The sequence below is a fragment of the Leopardus geoffroyi genome, chromosome E2 (genome assembly GCF_018350155.1).
Source record: "Leopardus geoffroyi isolate Oge1 chromosome E2, O.geoffroyi_Oge1_pat1.0, whole genome shotgun sequence".
In the NCBI taxonomy this organism is placed as follows: Eukaryota; Metazoa; Chordata; class Mammalia; order Carnivora; family Felidae; genus Leopardus; species Leopardus geoffroyi.
Window position 1 is genome coordinate 50,055,947 of NC_059335.1, and position 15,658 is coordinate 50,071,604.

The 15,658-nt window shown below is 44.4% G+C and overlaps 1 protein-coding gene across 3 annotated transcripts; it reads right to left on the reverse strand.

Annotated features, from left to right (window-relative positions):
- Positions 1–623: 623 nt before the first annotated feature.
- KARS1 (lysyl-tRNA synthetase 1) lies at positions 624–15,651 on the reverse strand. Of its 3 annotated transcripts, XM_045443597.1 has the most exons (15): positions 15,495–15,623; positions 12,519–12,698; positions 10,714–10,873; positions 9,580–9,745; positions 6,947–7,040; positions 6,397–6,583; positions 6,186–6,311; positions 5,157–5,276; positions 3,968–4,130; positions 3,685–3,858; positions 3,441–3,526; positions 3,017–3,102; positions 2,246–2,372; positions 1,398–1,541; positions 624–909 (listed from the first exon to the last, which is right to left on the reverse strand). In XM_045443597.1, the coding sequence occupies exons 2-15, from the start codon at positions 12,662–12,664 to the stop codon at positions 811–813; spliced, it is 1,878 nt and encodes a 625-aa protein (XP_045299553.1). In that variant the 5' UTR covers positions 12,665–12,698; positions 15,495–15,623; the 3' UTR covers positions 624–810. The 3 variants fall into 3 exon arrangements, with proteins under 3 accessions (XP_045299553.1, XP_045299554.1, XP_045299555.1); XM_045443598.1 differs by lacking the exon at positions 12,519–12,698 and having other exon boundaries at positions 15,495–15,651; XM_045443599.1 differs by lacking the exons at positions 10,714–10,873; positions 12,519–12,698 and having other exon boundaries at positions 15,495–15,586.
- Positions 15,652–15,658: the final 7 nt, after the last annotated feature.

Below are 15,658 nucleotides of genomic sequence, written 5' to 3' on the forward strand. Positions count from 1 at the left end.
TCTCTGTTACATTAAACCATTGGCACTGTCATCTCCCTTTCACTGTTGCCCTCCCTGTGCTAACTAGAACAGTATTTTGAAAGCCCTCTATGCAAAACCCTCCAATGGCATCCCACATCACTCATGATAAAACACACACTCGTCAGCATGGCTTACAGGGATCTTTCCGTACTCCTCCAGCCACACCAGATCCTCTGCCGGTCCTTGAAAATGCAGTCCTCTGGTCTGGATTGCCCTTCCCCTTAGACGTGTCTCCAGCTCTCTACTTAAATGTCACCTAGAAGAGTCCTCCCTGATCACATATTTAAAATAGCACTGTCCCCATCCACCTCTTTCTAGAATAGCACCTCTGTCCCCTTTCCCCCCTTTCTTCTTAGTATTTACCAGAAATACATATTTTTATCTAGTTGCCCTCAACCCCTAAAAAAAGAATGAAATTTCCACCAAAGCAGGGACTTGCCTTTTGTTCACTGCTGTGTCCTTAATCCCTTAGAAAAATGCCTGGTACTGAGTAGATATTAACACAAACTTGAATGAATAAAGTGATATAATGCTAACCCTGCACTAGGCCAGCTGTCTGAGTAAAAGCTGACATTCCATGGTAAATAGTCAGGAGACAAGAGTAGAGACAAATGGTTTATTCGGGAACAAGGAGTAAAAAGGAATTCTTAATTCCTCTTCTCTCGTCTGGCGGCCCAACTGAACGGTGATCGTCAAATGGACAGCAACACACAAAAATTCCCCTGCCGTCCTTGATCTTGTGCAGAAACGCAGAGAAGCCTGAGTTACACAACTTGCAATTATTATTCTCTAGACAGAAGTACCAGTTGTTGTACTTTCTGATGTATCCGTGGTGGCTCCACTCTCTTTCTTGTCTTCGGGCTTCATGGCAGGAAACAGAAGTACTTCCTACAGGAGAGAAAATCACTTTGAAGGAAGAAGCACGCTCTTTTTCACAGCCATCCACCCATTCCTTTTGCTTCTGGTTACTGTTGCCACCCAAATCCAGAGATCTGTGCTGGTATTTAAACTTAGAAGATAGAAAAGAATGAGTGTACACAGAGTTCTCTTAAAATAGGATTTCCCTATCTGCAAAAATGAGATAACAATAGTTTCTCTACCTCGTAGGGCTGACTTAAGTGAAATGACATAATGGCTGCAGAGGGCCTGGTGTGTTCCTTAGATCCTCAAGAAATGCAAACAATGAGTATTCCTTCTGCCTCAGGTAGAAAAAAACCCAAATCTCATAATGTCAGATCGTCTGGTCGTCATCCTGTAGAGTCATGTATAACTGCTCTGCCTGAAGCCCTTCCTTTGCTCTCCAGGCCCACCACACCTTGCCCCTGAGAGCAGAGCTCCTGCAGGGCAGTGGGTGCGGCAGGAAGACCACTACGTACCTTAATGTTATTGGAATCTGTGAGAAACATGGTGACGCGGTCGATGCCCATGCCCCAGCCAGCTGTGGGGGGCAGCCCATATTCCAGGGCAGTGCAGAAGTTCTCATCTATGAACATGGCCTCATCATCGCCAGCGGCCTTGGCCTAGAAGAGAACCAAACAGTGACATTGTCTCAGGTCACGCTGTCTCTCAGTGTCTGAGCAAGCACGTTAACACGTTTAGAGGGATGACCATTCCAGGAATGCTCTGGAAACCAAGCACTTGTTGGGAACTGGTTTCCCACTAACTTCAGGATGGACCCATTTCTTTCAAAGACCCGGTCAAGTCTGGCGATCCCCACTTCAGAACACAAGCGCATTTCTCTGTGAAATGAAAACACCTCCACTGTCCCGGACAACTTGGTGAGTCCAAGGAGATTGATTTTCAGAGACTAAGGATTCCTAAGAGTGTTTCCCTCATTTCCTGAAACCAGCCATCACAGGCAGCCTGTGAGGGCTTGGTCTTCGTTAATCTATCTGCCTCTTATCCCCAACCCACCTTAATAAATGTACCATCTAAGAAAAATTATGTTCTTTTTACGCAAACGTATTTTCAAGGCAAGTATCGCACTCCCCACACAGACACTATCATGTCTAAGCTCCTATATAGAAATTCTAAGACCCAAACTAGTCAAGTTCTCCATCTTGAAATATGACCTCCTCCAGTGAAGCCTGTGGCTTTATCCTTCATTTCTGTTAAGTCATTAAGAGATGCAGACAGTGACACAGACCAGAGTTAAGGCTGATGTTTTCTAGTCAGTGGGCACATGATGAAGTAACTGCCTTTGACTCGCACTCTCCTTCCTTACCTTGGCCTGTTCTTCAAAGAGCTGCCGCTGCCGCACAGGGTCATTCAGCTCGGTGTAGGCATTGCAGATTTCCTTTTTCATGACAAATAGCTCAAAGCGCTCAGTGAGACCCTCCTTAGAGCGGTGCCTGGAGATAGGAGACCAAAGGAGAGGCTGAACATACAGGTTCTCTAATAACATCTGGTACAAACACAAGAGTTCCTGGATTCTAGTTGACTCAAACTGTTACGGATGAGACCCGAAGCCTGTATGCACTCTAGCACCAAACCATTTGGTGCAACGGTGAGGAGGGTTAGACACAAGGAAGCTTTAGTCATCCTCACAACACACATGGGTGGTAAATGGTTACACTGAACCATACCTCCTGAATTCATGGCCTTCTGTGCCTTGTCACACTGACTCTGGGCTGCCCATATGACTTGCTTTGGCCAATGGGACATCAGCAGAGGCTTGATACGTGTTTGCACACTGGGGTTTATTCTTTTGGAACCCTTCCTCTTGGAGCCCGGCCACTATGTAAGGAAGCTCAGGCTATGCTGCCCCAGACAGAGGCTAGCTACATTTAGAGGCCCTGGAGGAACAAGAACCCAGTGGAGGAGAAAGAAGGTGCCCGAGTTCCCAGTTACAGCCACTTGGGTTACCCTACCACTTTGTAGAGCAGAAAGACTACCCAGTGAGCCCACAAAATCTTGAGAACTGTTGTTTTATGCCACTATAACTCTGAGGTTGTTATGCAGCAACAGGTAACTGGGAAACCACGTTGTATCTTACCATTTAGCCAAAGGGCTCATTATCTGCGGGTGATCACAGATGAACGTAGGATTGATGCATGTTGTTTCCAGGAACTCCCCGACAAGCTTAAGGAGAAAGCAAAGCAGAGCTACAGATCCCTTCTGATGGCATTTGGATTGTTCCAGTCCTGGCAGAAGGACTCTGCTCCTACCCACTACCGGATGCTACAAGGGTTTATCAAAAGTCTCTCCATGGCCGGTAAGGTTTGACTGAGATTATGTAACTACTCGGTATAGAGCTTAGAACAGCAGTTCAAAACTGGTTAATTCTCTTATTTCTCTCATTAGGGCTTTCCTGTGAGGCTGTGTAAGTTAGTTCTCCACAGTGGAGTTCACCTTCCCAGGGAGCAGGGGGCTGGTTATCACTGGATGAGGGCATGTACTCAAAGAGCACGGTCTGTCACCTTATCAAGGAGTCTGGCAGTGGTCCGAGGTGGAGGGCATTCAACAGCTCTTGCCACGCAGATATCGTCAAGGATTTTACGAGTTTCTGTAATACAAATGTACAAGTCAGGACAGAAGAATCACATTACCCCAGTAAAAAAAATGTATGAAAAGAACAGTGTGGGAAAATTCTAGCCCTGATCTCATCTAATTCAAAGATGAAGAGAAAGGAGGGCCATTCAGTGGAGGAGTGCATCACTTTACCTTCGGTCTCAAAGAGCCTGGTTTCTGGCAGCTTCACCCCCAAGGCCTTCTCAAGTTCTTCAACCATGCTGATTCTCCGGAAGGGTGGGGTGAAGTCAATCTCATGGGCTTGGCCCTCCGGGCCATCTGGATGGTAGGTGATCTTGTAACTGCCTGTAATATGCTTCACCATCCCTGGGAAAGAAATCTACCATTTGAAAAGGACCAACAGGAAGTCCTCCTACAAGCAGCACACCAGCCCTTCAGACACATGTGAAAGACAAAAGGGAATAGGAGAGGTCACCTGAAATCATCTTCTCCGTGATTTCCATGAGATCGTGATAGTCTGCATAGGCCATGTAGAACTCGCAGGTGGTGAACTCAGGATTGTGAGTCAAATCAATTCCTTCATTCCGGAACTGACGTCCAATTTCATAAACCCGGTCGATGCCACCAACCACCAGGATCTAACAACACATGGCCAAGGTCATGGCAGCTAATCTCAATGACTCTGGAAAGTTTCCGTCTACAAAACTAATTTGGTTTTCATAGCTGAGGCATGTTTTCAGGTCTCTACCCAAATGTCGAACACCCTACTGTCTTTAGACCCTCGTAGTGGATAGTCATCATTCGTTTTGGCTGCCCAGGACCTCTGAATACTCTTCCTTTGTCAGGACAGCACCCCATCTTGTGAGTGTGAGCCTCCCCAAGAAAGAGGCCTCTCTTGGGGTTAGGATGCAGGCATGTGACTCAAGCTCCCCACCAGTCAGACATGCCCATGCAACTTCTGAATGCTACTGAAAGAAGATGTAGGTATTGCAGAATTCCTCCTGGAGAAGGGGGCCAGAGATATCTAGCTTTTAGAGGTAGTAACTGCAGAGGTCCTAATGGATAGCGCTGTGGTTCTGAGCTGCGTTAGCTGTCCCAAGTAGAAAAATCTGGGCTCTCCATGGGAAGAGCCCAGATGGACCTGAGAATCATTCCTAGTCCTGTGGTCTCCAAGCCTGATTCTCTGATCCTCCTGGGACTGTGAGCTTCCTTATGTATTTGAATACATTTTTCTTGTGCCTAAACTAGTTACACCAGGTTCTGTTGTCTGCAACTAAGAACCTTGAATGACAGTCTCTGGTATTTACTCTGGTGACTTATAAATCTTTATTTCCAATTTTTGGACAGATATCAAGCTTTCTATAAAAGACTAAGATCAGACCTAATCTAAGGAAGACAATAAACCTAAAATATTATGAGAACCGAGGCAGGTTAGGAGGAGCTATACACCTAAGAAAGACAATCCCTTTGCCCTCTGACCTGCAATGCTCTACTGATCCTGTAGAGAATTTCCAGAAGTGTTAACGCTCACAGGTGTGCCAAATTAGAATACTCTCCTGGCTGTTCTACTCTTTTTGTTCCTTTTATTTCTAACTACATCTATCTAGCCAATGGATTTCCGGCCTCTGTTTCTCCCAGGAACAGGGCATCTTCTTACTTATTACCTTATGGTAGAGTTCTGGAGCAATTCTCATGTATAAATTCATGTCCAGCTCATTGTGGTATGTGATGAAAGGCTTGGCCACAGCTCCCCCTGGGATGATGTTCATCATGGGAGTTTCAATCTAAAAGACAGGGAGATACACTGAGTCCTCAGACAGAGGTCCGCAAACCAGAGGCCTTGAGGGTAGCTCATGTTGTGCATGGATAGTTTAGCCGGTTATATCCCTAAGTGAAATTTAAGTTTAGCAGTAATGTGCAAATGCTTGAAAAAGAAGTAGAGATGTCCTGATTTTCTAGAAGTGTCTCAATTTCCATTAATACCAAACACTATTAACACTGTACCATAAACTTCCACAAATTATAAATTATATTTTAATAAACACTGTAAGTTGAACTGTTTATGTTCTTTGAATTAGTTATAGACATGCAAAAAGGTCCAACGTCTATGGGGGGGGGAGTAGGAAACAGCAGGTCCGTCAGAATACATGTAGTGTGACCTCATTTATGTTTAAAACAAAAATTAAAACGCTTCCAAAATGTTTACACACGTACCTCATGTAGTACATGCTCAGTATGTAGTTATATGTGCATAGCAACTGGTGTGGAAGGTTATGTATCAAACTCAAGTTTGGGGAAGAAAGTGAGATGGGTGATACAAAAGGGACTTTCAGTTTTGCTTCTGTTTCTTTGAATTTGTTTTACACATGTACTTACCTTTCTTCATATAATTAAAAGGTTTTTTTTTTTCCTTAATGCTACAAAAAAGCAAAATGAGTTGGTAACTCAATGAACATGACATCATTAGTAGGTAGACAGACCTACACTTTGTCCATTATCTTAGAATTCAAATCCTGCCTTCCTCATCGGGGCACTAAAAAAACAAGGTGGGACAAAGACACTGGCCATCAAAGGGACTTTTTGCTAAGCATGAATAGTATAGATACAGGACATGGAAAAGGGAAGAGAAGGAATAGTAAGAGGCAGGCATAGCAAGGCAGCTAGCTCATTGTGACAGGTAAGAACTCTCTCACCTCCAGGAATCCTAGCTCATCCAAGAAACTCCTTATATATGTGATGATCTTAGAGCGGATGATAAACTTCTGCCTCACGAAGTCATTCAGGATCAAGTCCAAGTATCTCTGACGATATCGTGTTTCCTAAAGCAAAAGCAACAGACAGAAATCATTGCCAAGTCTAATTCAACGCTATGACAGACCACAGCGAGGAGGCCACAGAGCTTACCTTGTCTTTGAGGCCAAAGTGGAGGTGAGGTAACATATGCAAACACGGCGACAGCAGTGTGATCTCATAGGGAATGATGCTCAGCTCACCCTTCTTGGTCTTCCCAGGATTCCCCTGAACTCCAATTATGTCTCCCCGACGCAGTTTATTATTGATATGGATAAATTCTTCTTCTGATTTGTAATTCCTGAGTGAAAGAAAACCGTACTTCAGTGTATGATATTCCGAATTAAAACCAACCACTGGTTTAGCTTTTAAAACTGCCCTCTGGAATCCTCACTAAACTGCTGGTGCAAATAAAAAACCGGGAAGAATCTAGACTCTTCTGTCAACTGCTGGAGTGTTATCTTTTACCTGTAACTGCCGCACAACCTGAGGGCAGTTGTTATTCTCTAGGTGACCAAATAGCCTTTTTATTCTCTTTTCAGCTTTACCCAACCATAACCCGCTTTTAACTTTAAATGCCAATGAGAAAGGAAGATCACGTGGTCCCCAACCATGTTGCCCTGGGTCAATCCAGAAAGGCCCGCAACGTGGTATTTCTACATACCTGGAATTGGCCATGACTTGCAACTTGACCCCCTCTCCTCGAAGGTCATAGAAGATGAGCTTTCCCCCAGAAGCTCTTTTGGCATGTATCCTACCTAGAAAAAGTATAACAAAAACACTGATAGAACGAGAAGCTATTTTGTGGCATCAGTGCCCAAAAAGTTCCCTCTGCAATGTTTACATCTAGGTAGAATGTCCTATCAACATAGACGAGAACAATTTGATTTTAGCCCAAGACTTAAGCCCAGTCTTTTCCTTCATGACAAAAATCTTACTTAAACCAGTTAAAGAAGTGCAGCAAGACCTGGCTTTCAAGTTGTTTACTGGACTCCCGGAAAACGGCAGCGCTGGTGGCAGCATAGTTTTCGGCTCTACCTCAATCCTCCCATTAAAATAAAAAGCACAACTACACAGGCAAGGCCAAAAAGCTATGGACAACATTTACAACAAAATTATGTGGGAGGATACTCCCAAGAATCCCCAAACACAAGCAGTGGGGCAAACCACCAAAGATCCCCATATGGGAGAAAGCTGTAGGGGAGCCTTTGTGGGGTGTCTGCCGAGTCTGAGAACTGGAAATCTCCAAATCGCCCACAGGTAGTCACTGGAAAACATGGCAGCTAACCGGAGGACAGCAGCTGAACCCAGGAGGGGATGTGCCCACTGCCACACGGGTGAGTAGAGGGAGTTGGGGCTGCATAAGGTCTAAAGGGGCTGAAGCCCTTCAGCATGGTCCCAGGAATATTCTTAATTTACTAACCAGGGCTCCCTTCTAGGACAAGGCCCCATAAAACTGGAAAAGACCAGGAAACCACAAAGGGGTCCGACAAAAGTGAGGAAGGGGAAGAGAGCCTTGGTATCTCAGAAAGCAAGCTGCTGTAATTCTGAACACTTCACAAAAACAACAGAAAAGGTAGCTCAGTGAAGCTGGAAAAGCTATTTGAATCAAGCTTCCTTTAACATTGGGGAAAACGAGAGGCCTGGGTGGCTCAGTCAGTTAAGCGCCTGACTTTGCTCAGGTCATGATCTCACAGTCTGTGGGTTCAAGCCCCGCATCAGGCTCTGTGCTGACAGGTCAGAGCCTGGAGCCTGCTTCGGATTCTGTGTCTCCCTCTCTCTGCTCCTTCCCCACTCACACTCTGTCTCTCTCTCAAAAATAAACATTAAAAAAGAAAACATTGAGGAAAACTAATTTCACATAAAAATAAGCAACATAAAAGTACTGAGATCAAATACCAGTTATTAAATAAAAAAGCACTCAGGAAGGACATGCCCAGAAAAGACAAAAATTCCATTTCACAGTAAGTTGAATGACATTAAGAAAATGCCGTGAAACAAAAATACCCACATTAGAATCATCGAAACTAAGAAATGAGGTGACACATGAAAAAATCAGAAATAAAGTAAAAAACCATTTCAGGAATGAAGACTGAACTAAAAGAAAATAAGAGTGAATACAGAAATGCTTTAAGAGAAACCCAGAGGGAAGAAAGACAAAATTTAAACATCAAAGTGTAAAGAAAAAGGTACAAAAGGTTTGAGAAAAAAGTGACATATTGAAAATCCACCATATGAATAAAAGGAGTCTCAAAAGAAAACCAAAGAAATAATATATTCAAGGGGTGCCTGGGTGACTCAGTCGGTTGAGTGTCCACGTCTTGATTTCAGCTCAGGTCATGATCCCAGTGTCCTGGGAACGAGCCCCGCCTTGGGCTCCACGCTGAGTGTGGAGCCTGCTTGAGATAGTCTTTCTCTCTCCCTCCCCCTCCCTCCCTCCCTCTGCTCCTTTCTCCTGCTCCTGTGCTTCCTCTCCCTCCCAAATTAAAAAAATATATATATTGAAGAAAAATTTCCTACAAGACTTGAAAACACATTTTTAAAGGGCACTCTGTACCTGAGAACGTAGACTCAGAGCAACTAACATCAAGACATATTTTAGTAGAATTACTGGACTTTAAGCTTTGGGCATTTAGGTACTGGCAGAGGTTCTCTCTGGGTAGTGGGATTATGGGTAATTCAATTCCTCTCTGCTTCCTAGAATGTCCCAAATTTTCTACAATTAGTAGTTTTATTATTTTTGGGGGGCAAATAAAGACAGATTTTTTAAAGTAACCTCTAAGCCCAATGTGGGGCTTGAACCCACGATCCTGAGATCAAGAGTTTCATGCTGTATGGACTGAGCCAACCAGGTGCCCCAGATTTTTTTTTTTTTTTAATTAAGGAAAAGATCCTGTGCAAGATGCTAGAACCCCAAAATAACAATGTTCTAGAAATACAGTCTCGGTGCAAAACTTCTTAGGCCACAGGTGGGAGTTTTTAGGAACATGGGGTTGTGACCCCCAATGGTAAGGGGACGTCCTCGTAAAGGACGATGAAGTGGCAGCGGCATCAGGTCAGGAGTTCCCCTCAGAGAATGCCCCCTCCTCTGCTGCATCACCTCGTCTGGAACACAATCTCGTGTCTCGGGGCTGCTCTACTTCTTTCTGTGAATGGATATACCTGCACTGTCCCTCGCGAAGTAGGAGCCTGCGACACAGGCTACTTGAAAGCAAGACCAACCCAGAACTTTCTTTGTGCTGCTGCAGCGGCCTGTCTGCTGTGAGAGCTCAGCATACTGCCAGGGAATCCTCCTACCTGCCACCTTTAAGGTGATGTCAGTTAGGTGGTCCCCAGGCTGCAGGTGACTGTATTCTTGGATAAAATGAGTCAGCGAGATGTCTACGTGGAACTTGTGTGGATATGGGTCTTCCCCACTGATCTTCAGTTGGTGGACTGCTTGGCTGCGGATCTTGAAGTATTGCTATTAACAAAAAAAGAAAAAAGAAAAAAAAAAGAGCCTTTGAGAAATGGAACCTGACTGATCAGACCAGTGGCCCACCTAGTAGAGTACCGTATTTTGCCCCAGAGTGGCTCCAATACAGTGAGGTCTCCTCAACTGAGCCCTCCACACCTTTGAAATGCCAAGATGGGAGTGAGATTTGCACTTAAAATATGCACAGTGGCTAAATCCACAGGTGGAAATGAAGGCCAGAATTCCAAAATGCAAGATTCAATGAAAAGAAAAAAGGGAATTCTGCCTAAAATACTAAGTTTAATTTGTACAGGTGGCCTTGGTTGCCACTTTTGCAGATGCATCTGCACAGTGAGTTACTTACCTTTTTTCCTACTTTCCTACCCCTGGCTACATGTCAGACTTTTCCCCAAGACAAGACTCTGGGGCCTGGAGGATGTAAAAAAGGAACACCTTTTCTGATGCAACCACTCAACTCTGCTGTTGTAGTGTGAAAATAACCTTAGACATATAAAAAAAAAAAAAATGGGCATGGTTGTGCTCCAATACAATTTTCAAAACCAGGGAGGACAGATGAGATTAAAGGCAAGGAAAGGTGGATCTGGTCTATGGACTAAAATTTGCGAATCTCTGGCCCAGAGTAAACCCTAGTCAATCTTTACGGAGATACCTTTTCTGGATTTGTTATGAGGCGCAGCTAGTTTCAGGGAAGAATAATCAGTCACTTGGAAGTACCGATTCTCCCAACCACCTACTGGGAGTTGTTTAGAGAAATGCTCATTGCCTGTGCCTTTTACCAGACGTAGTGGCAGCTCCCTCCCCCCGCCCCTTCCACCAACCCATTTGCAGCAACCCATGGTTCACAGCTTGTTTTCAGTTCCTATTTCTCTTCTTAGTCACTGGTCCCAAGGAATTTGCCTTAAGCTTCATTAGAAGCTTCCTCCTGCCCAGCCAGAGTGGTGGTCCAGGGGACTCACATTTGGGTCCAGACTCTCCTCCTCGGCACCCACACCATTGTCAGTGGTGTGGTTGGTGGCGGCAGTGGTGGCCTGGCTTAGTTGTTTTTCACTGAGCTCCTTCTGCTTGGCTTCCTTCTCTGCAATTTTCTTCTCAGCTTTCAGGCGTCTCTTTAGCTCACTGTTGGCAAGATGCAAATGTTCAATGTGACAGATACCTGAAGAGTCCTCTACTTTGTCCTGCCCCATAACCACGGATCAAAAATATGAACAGCCTGGGGGGAAATGCTCTTGCCTGGTGCTACACCTCCACTTCTAGTCTCTTAGTCAACTCTATACGTGAATGAAACAAAGGAAAAAGTAAGCTTAGAATAAAGATGTGAAAGATCTTCCTCACCTTCTGCTTTCCAACATGAGATCCCAAACTAAAATCAGGATACCCCAGGACAAAGGAAAACTGAAGAGGCAACATGGTCTGGCTCTGTCTGCCACCCTTCCCTACACCTCTCCAAGGAGTGGGTTAGTCTGGGGTAGGTTAGGGTAACGGAGAGGTGGCTCTTCTGAGTTCAAGGAGACGCACCGTTGACAATCCCTCCCTCAGCATTGGTCAGTGTATTAACAGTGACTCTCAGTGTTGATCTCCCCGTCTACTGTAGCCGGACCTAAGACAACAAATGGGGCAGAACAGTGTACAAACCAGCATAGAGTAGGGGGTAATATAACATCCTTGGAGTCAGACTGCCTGGGACCTAATCCTGACATACCTGCCCAGCAATTACATGACCTTCGGCACATGACCTCCCATTTGTAAAATGTAAATAACAGAGGACACTCCCCTCCCCAAATGTGAAGACTGTAATAATGTATGCAAAGATAGGACCTGCCCTTAGCATTTAGTTAACATGCAAATGAGAGCCATTCTAGGTATCCTTCACTGTCTTAAACCCTTTATTCTCTGCACCCAGGAAAGAAATCTTAGATTTGGATACACTGCTGGTCCAATCTCTCACTATCTACACTCTGATCTGACATCTTGCTATCTGAACCCAGAAACCAAACAGATTTGTGTAGAGGATATCCTCTACACAAACAGTATTCAAACAGAATTGGTCATTCTTTCAAACCACCAATGTTAGCTGAATATTATATAATAACCATAGCAAATTATACCAAGTCATGCTTGTATATTATCTGGCTTTAGGGCACACTCTTAATTTTCAGTATGAATTTAGAGTGACTCAATCGAAAAAATAAATTGGTGATGTGAAATACTAATTTTTAAGAAAACAGACTCTGAGGGCTTCAAAGTAGGTGTCTCTGGATGTAATCTGTCTTGTAACAGTTTTAAATACAATCATTCCAGAACTGTGCGCTAGGCTTACTGTGCTGTAATTCAGTCAGTAGGCATCAGAGCCTATTTGGTTCTTCCTGGCATTAACATAAAAAACCTGTTTTCCATTCAACTAGGAATGGAAATTAATCCTAAGGGAAATCAAATTAATCCTAAGGGAAATTCAAAAAGATCCTAGAGATAGAACAAAGACTAGAAACCAAATTAATCTCGGGAGCAAACCAAGTTCAGAAAGACAGGAAAGGGAACGTTTGTTCTCGGCACTGTTGTAGAATAAGATCCACAAGTCATCTCAAGAATTTAGAGTGAGAATCTGAATTTATTAAAGAGAAAATGAGAAACCACTATTGGTTTTGGCAGTAGAGCTCTTTGTTTCCTTAGCAACAAGTGCAAAGAGTCAGAGGCTTAACAAATAAGGACCCAAGTAAGGAAGGATTTTTGCTCCCAGAGCAACAACGAAGGTAAGGGCACCAACCTTCTTTTATCAGAAAGTGGCTTGTCCTTGTGAAGCGCTGTGAAAGGAGCAAGTTGATACAGTCGCAGCTCCCTCTGCCCCCACTGTGCCCGGGAGGTTTGGTGCAGGGACCCCCTAACAAGCCTTACAGCAGCTTGCGTCAACATGGCAGAACACCCCGGAACTAATGATTACCACCACCTAACAGGAAACAGAGATGTGGTGTCAGATGGGACAAAACAGTACATATACACCCAACCAGCAGTCCTACTCTTATGGGTAGGGGAAGTTGCACGACCTTTTAGTGTTCCACTGAAGACCCTCTTGACTGAGGACAACCCTGTAACTCACTGTGCTCCAACCGTAACTGACAACATTCTGTCCTTGCTATGGTAAAAAGGTGCATATCTGGGTTAAAACTCAGGAGTAAGGCAACCCATAGTTTAAAGGTAGAAATGATCACAACAACCTAGAAAATAGGAGACAGGACCTGAGGCGGTGTTTCCGAAGCCCCTGACATGTGGCTTCTCTCTCGGAGATTAAAAAACCCTGGTGACAGGGGCGCCTGGGTGGCGCAGTCGGTTAAGCATCCGACTTCAGCCAGGTCACGATCTCGCGGTCAGTGAGTTCGAGCCCCGCGTCAGGCTCTGGGCTGATGGCTCAGAGCCTGGAGCCTGTTTCCGATTCTGTGTCTCCCTCTCTCTCTGCCCCTCCCCCCGTTCATGCTCTGTCTCTCTCTGTCCCCAAAAAATAAATAAAAGTTGAAAAAAAAATTAAAAAAAAAAAAAAAAAAAAAAAAACCCTGGTGACAAAGATGGCAATGGGAAGCACGTGAAATGTCACTATCAATTGCAAACTCTAGATGAAGCTAAAAGCAAGCCACACAAAAGCACCTCTGAGTCAAAGATAAGACTTAATTGAGCTCTAGGAACAAGGAGGAAAGGAGAAATTTCCGGAAGGATCCTGGACTACAGTAATCTGACCTTTCATTTGGGAAGGAGTCACCTGGCAGGCAGCCCATCTCTTTTTATTTTTTTATTTTTTTTTTTTTTAGCCCATCTCTTTTTAAACTTGAAGAAGATAACTGGCATAAAACGGTACTCATGAAGAGGCAGACCAAAGAAGTCCCAAGAACAATTAAGATACAGAAGGAAATGTTAATCGTTAAAAAAAATTCTTTCAGCCCATGGTCACTAGAGTTATATACGTTAACAGCAGATTTTCTTAGACAATGTGGGGAGGTAAGGTGCAGGCAGTGTAAAGAGCATGGGCTGTGGAGTTCTGGACTGGGTTTTAGATCTCTGCTCCAGAGCCTCGATCAGTGACAGACCACACTTTAGGTGTGCACACTTCAAAATATTCAGTCGCCCAGAGCCTCAGTTTATTAATTTGAAAAACAGAATTAATATTTTCTTTGCAAGGTTATTATTGAGATTAGACAGAAAGTTTGTATGGTTCTAGCATTATGTCTGACATATAGAAGCTGCTTTAAAAAGTAGTAGGGTGGGGGCACCTGGGTGGCTCAGTCTGTTGAGCAAGCTGGGGGTGGGGGGGAGAACCAGTGACAAAGAGAGCCAGAGAATCCCAAGCAGGCTCCGTGCTGTGCTGTCAGTACAGAGCCCGAACTCAGGAAATGTGAAATCATGACCTGAGCCGAAATCAAGAGTTGGACACTTAACCAACGGAGCCACCCAGGGGCCCACCTCTTATGGTTTCCTTAAGAGATGTCTTTTCCCTAACTTACTTAATTCTAAGAATAAAGCACACAACATACATTAACATACAAAACGTGTGTTAATCCACTCTTAAGGTTATTGATAAGGCTTTCAGCCAACAGTTGGCTGTTAAATTTTGGGGGAGTCAAAGTTACACTCAAACTTTCCACTGTATGGTGGGTCAGTGCCCCAACCTCTGAGTTGCTCAAGGGTCAACTATATTTATGTAACAGATCAAAGTCGAATCAATTTTCCCAAAGGCAGAAGTCTGAGACCAGGTTCCAAACATTTATAGAGATGTGTATCCTACCTTCAGAAGAGTGCCATCAAACCATTAAATTTAATGTTTCCTTTCTCATTTTTCTTGAATATTTGAAGCATAAATCCAGAGACACAAAAAGAAAATTAATTTTTACTGGTTAAGGGCCCATTCCATCAGGATTCAGAAAAGAACGGAGCCCAAATTTGGTAAGGCAGCCATTATTTGTAATGAATTAACTTTTCTCCTGCCTCTGGAATAGTCTAGTTATGCCCCTCCTTGGGAGTACTGAAAAAACAAATCATTGCTGGTGTTCTGTGCTTCAACTAAAGAACCCTGTTTGAGAGGGTATACATCCAGGAATATAAAACATAGCCAGTTAAAGGGTGGCTAGTCTTGATACATTCATATTTATCTTCACACACCAAGGATTTGAGAGTGGGTAACTAAGATCTATCCAGCAGTGCTTGAAAGTGCCACCCAGTAGACTGGTGGACTCATACTCTATTACTGGACATCGGTCATTCACTCAATACTCACAGATCCTTTAAATAATCCACATATTTAGGTAAACAATACAGTTTTAGAAACGATCCATTTAATACATAAGATTCAGAAAAGCCGAGGTGAGGCCAAGGAAAATTTTAAGGTCTTTCCGAAAAGCTCGGGTATTTAACTTCCTTCCAGTGGTAGCGAGGCGTGGCTCGGCAATAAAAGAAAGCATTTTTTTTTTTTTCCCAGAAGGAGGTAAAGGAAGGAGTAAATTTCGTTTTTCTGTAGTCAATCCTCCTTTTTCTGTATACCCTAACTCCAGGAACGCGACGACAGGACTCCGCCTGAGCCGGGCCCCGGAGCAACCTGGGGAATGTAGTTTCGCGGTTTAGCGGCTACGTCCGGCGTGTCCAGACCCACGAGAACCGACAGGAAGGCCATAGGCACAGCCGCCTCGGCCGGCGCCTCGAGGCGCATCCTAGCCCGGACTGTCCGGGCGCAAAGACCTTAAAAACTCATGGCGACACTTACTTTTTGCTCAGTTTTGGCTCGCTGCCGTCCACTTTCACCTCAGCCCCCTGCACCGCAGCCATCTTTCCCGAGGGCCCGACCTAAAAGGGACGAGGGTCGCACAGCAATTTCCAGGTCACGGCCGGAATCTCCGCCTCTTCCGAGAGGAGGGGGCGGGCGCTCTT

Bases quoted from the DNA above. Each gene is read 5' to 3' on its own strand.
- KARS1 (XM_045443597.1), bottom strand. From the start codon at position 12,664: ATGTTGACGCAAGCTGCTGTAAGGCTTGTTAGGGGGTCCCTGCACCAA. The intron at 7,041-9,579 runs GTAGGAGGATTC...TACTTTTTCTAG, and splicing joins CATCACCTTAAAGGTGGCAG to GTAGGATACATGCCAAAAGA. The intron at 6,584-6,946 runs GTATGTAGAAAT...TCTTTCACTCAG, and splicing joins CAAGTCATGGCCAATTCCAG to GAATTACAAATCAGAAGAAG.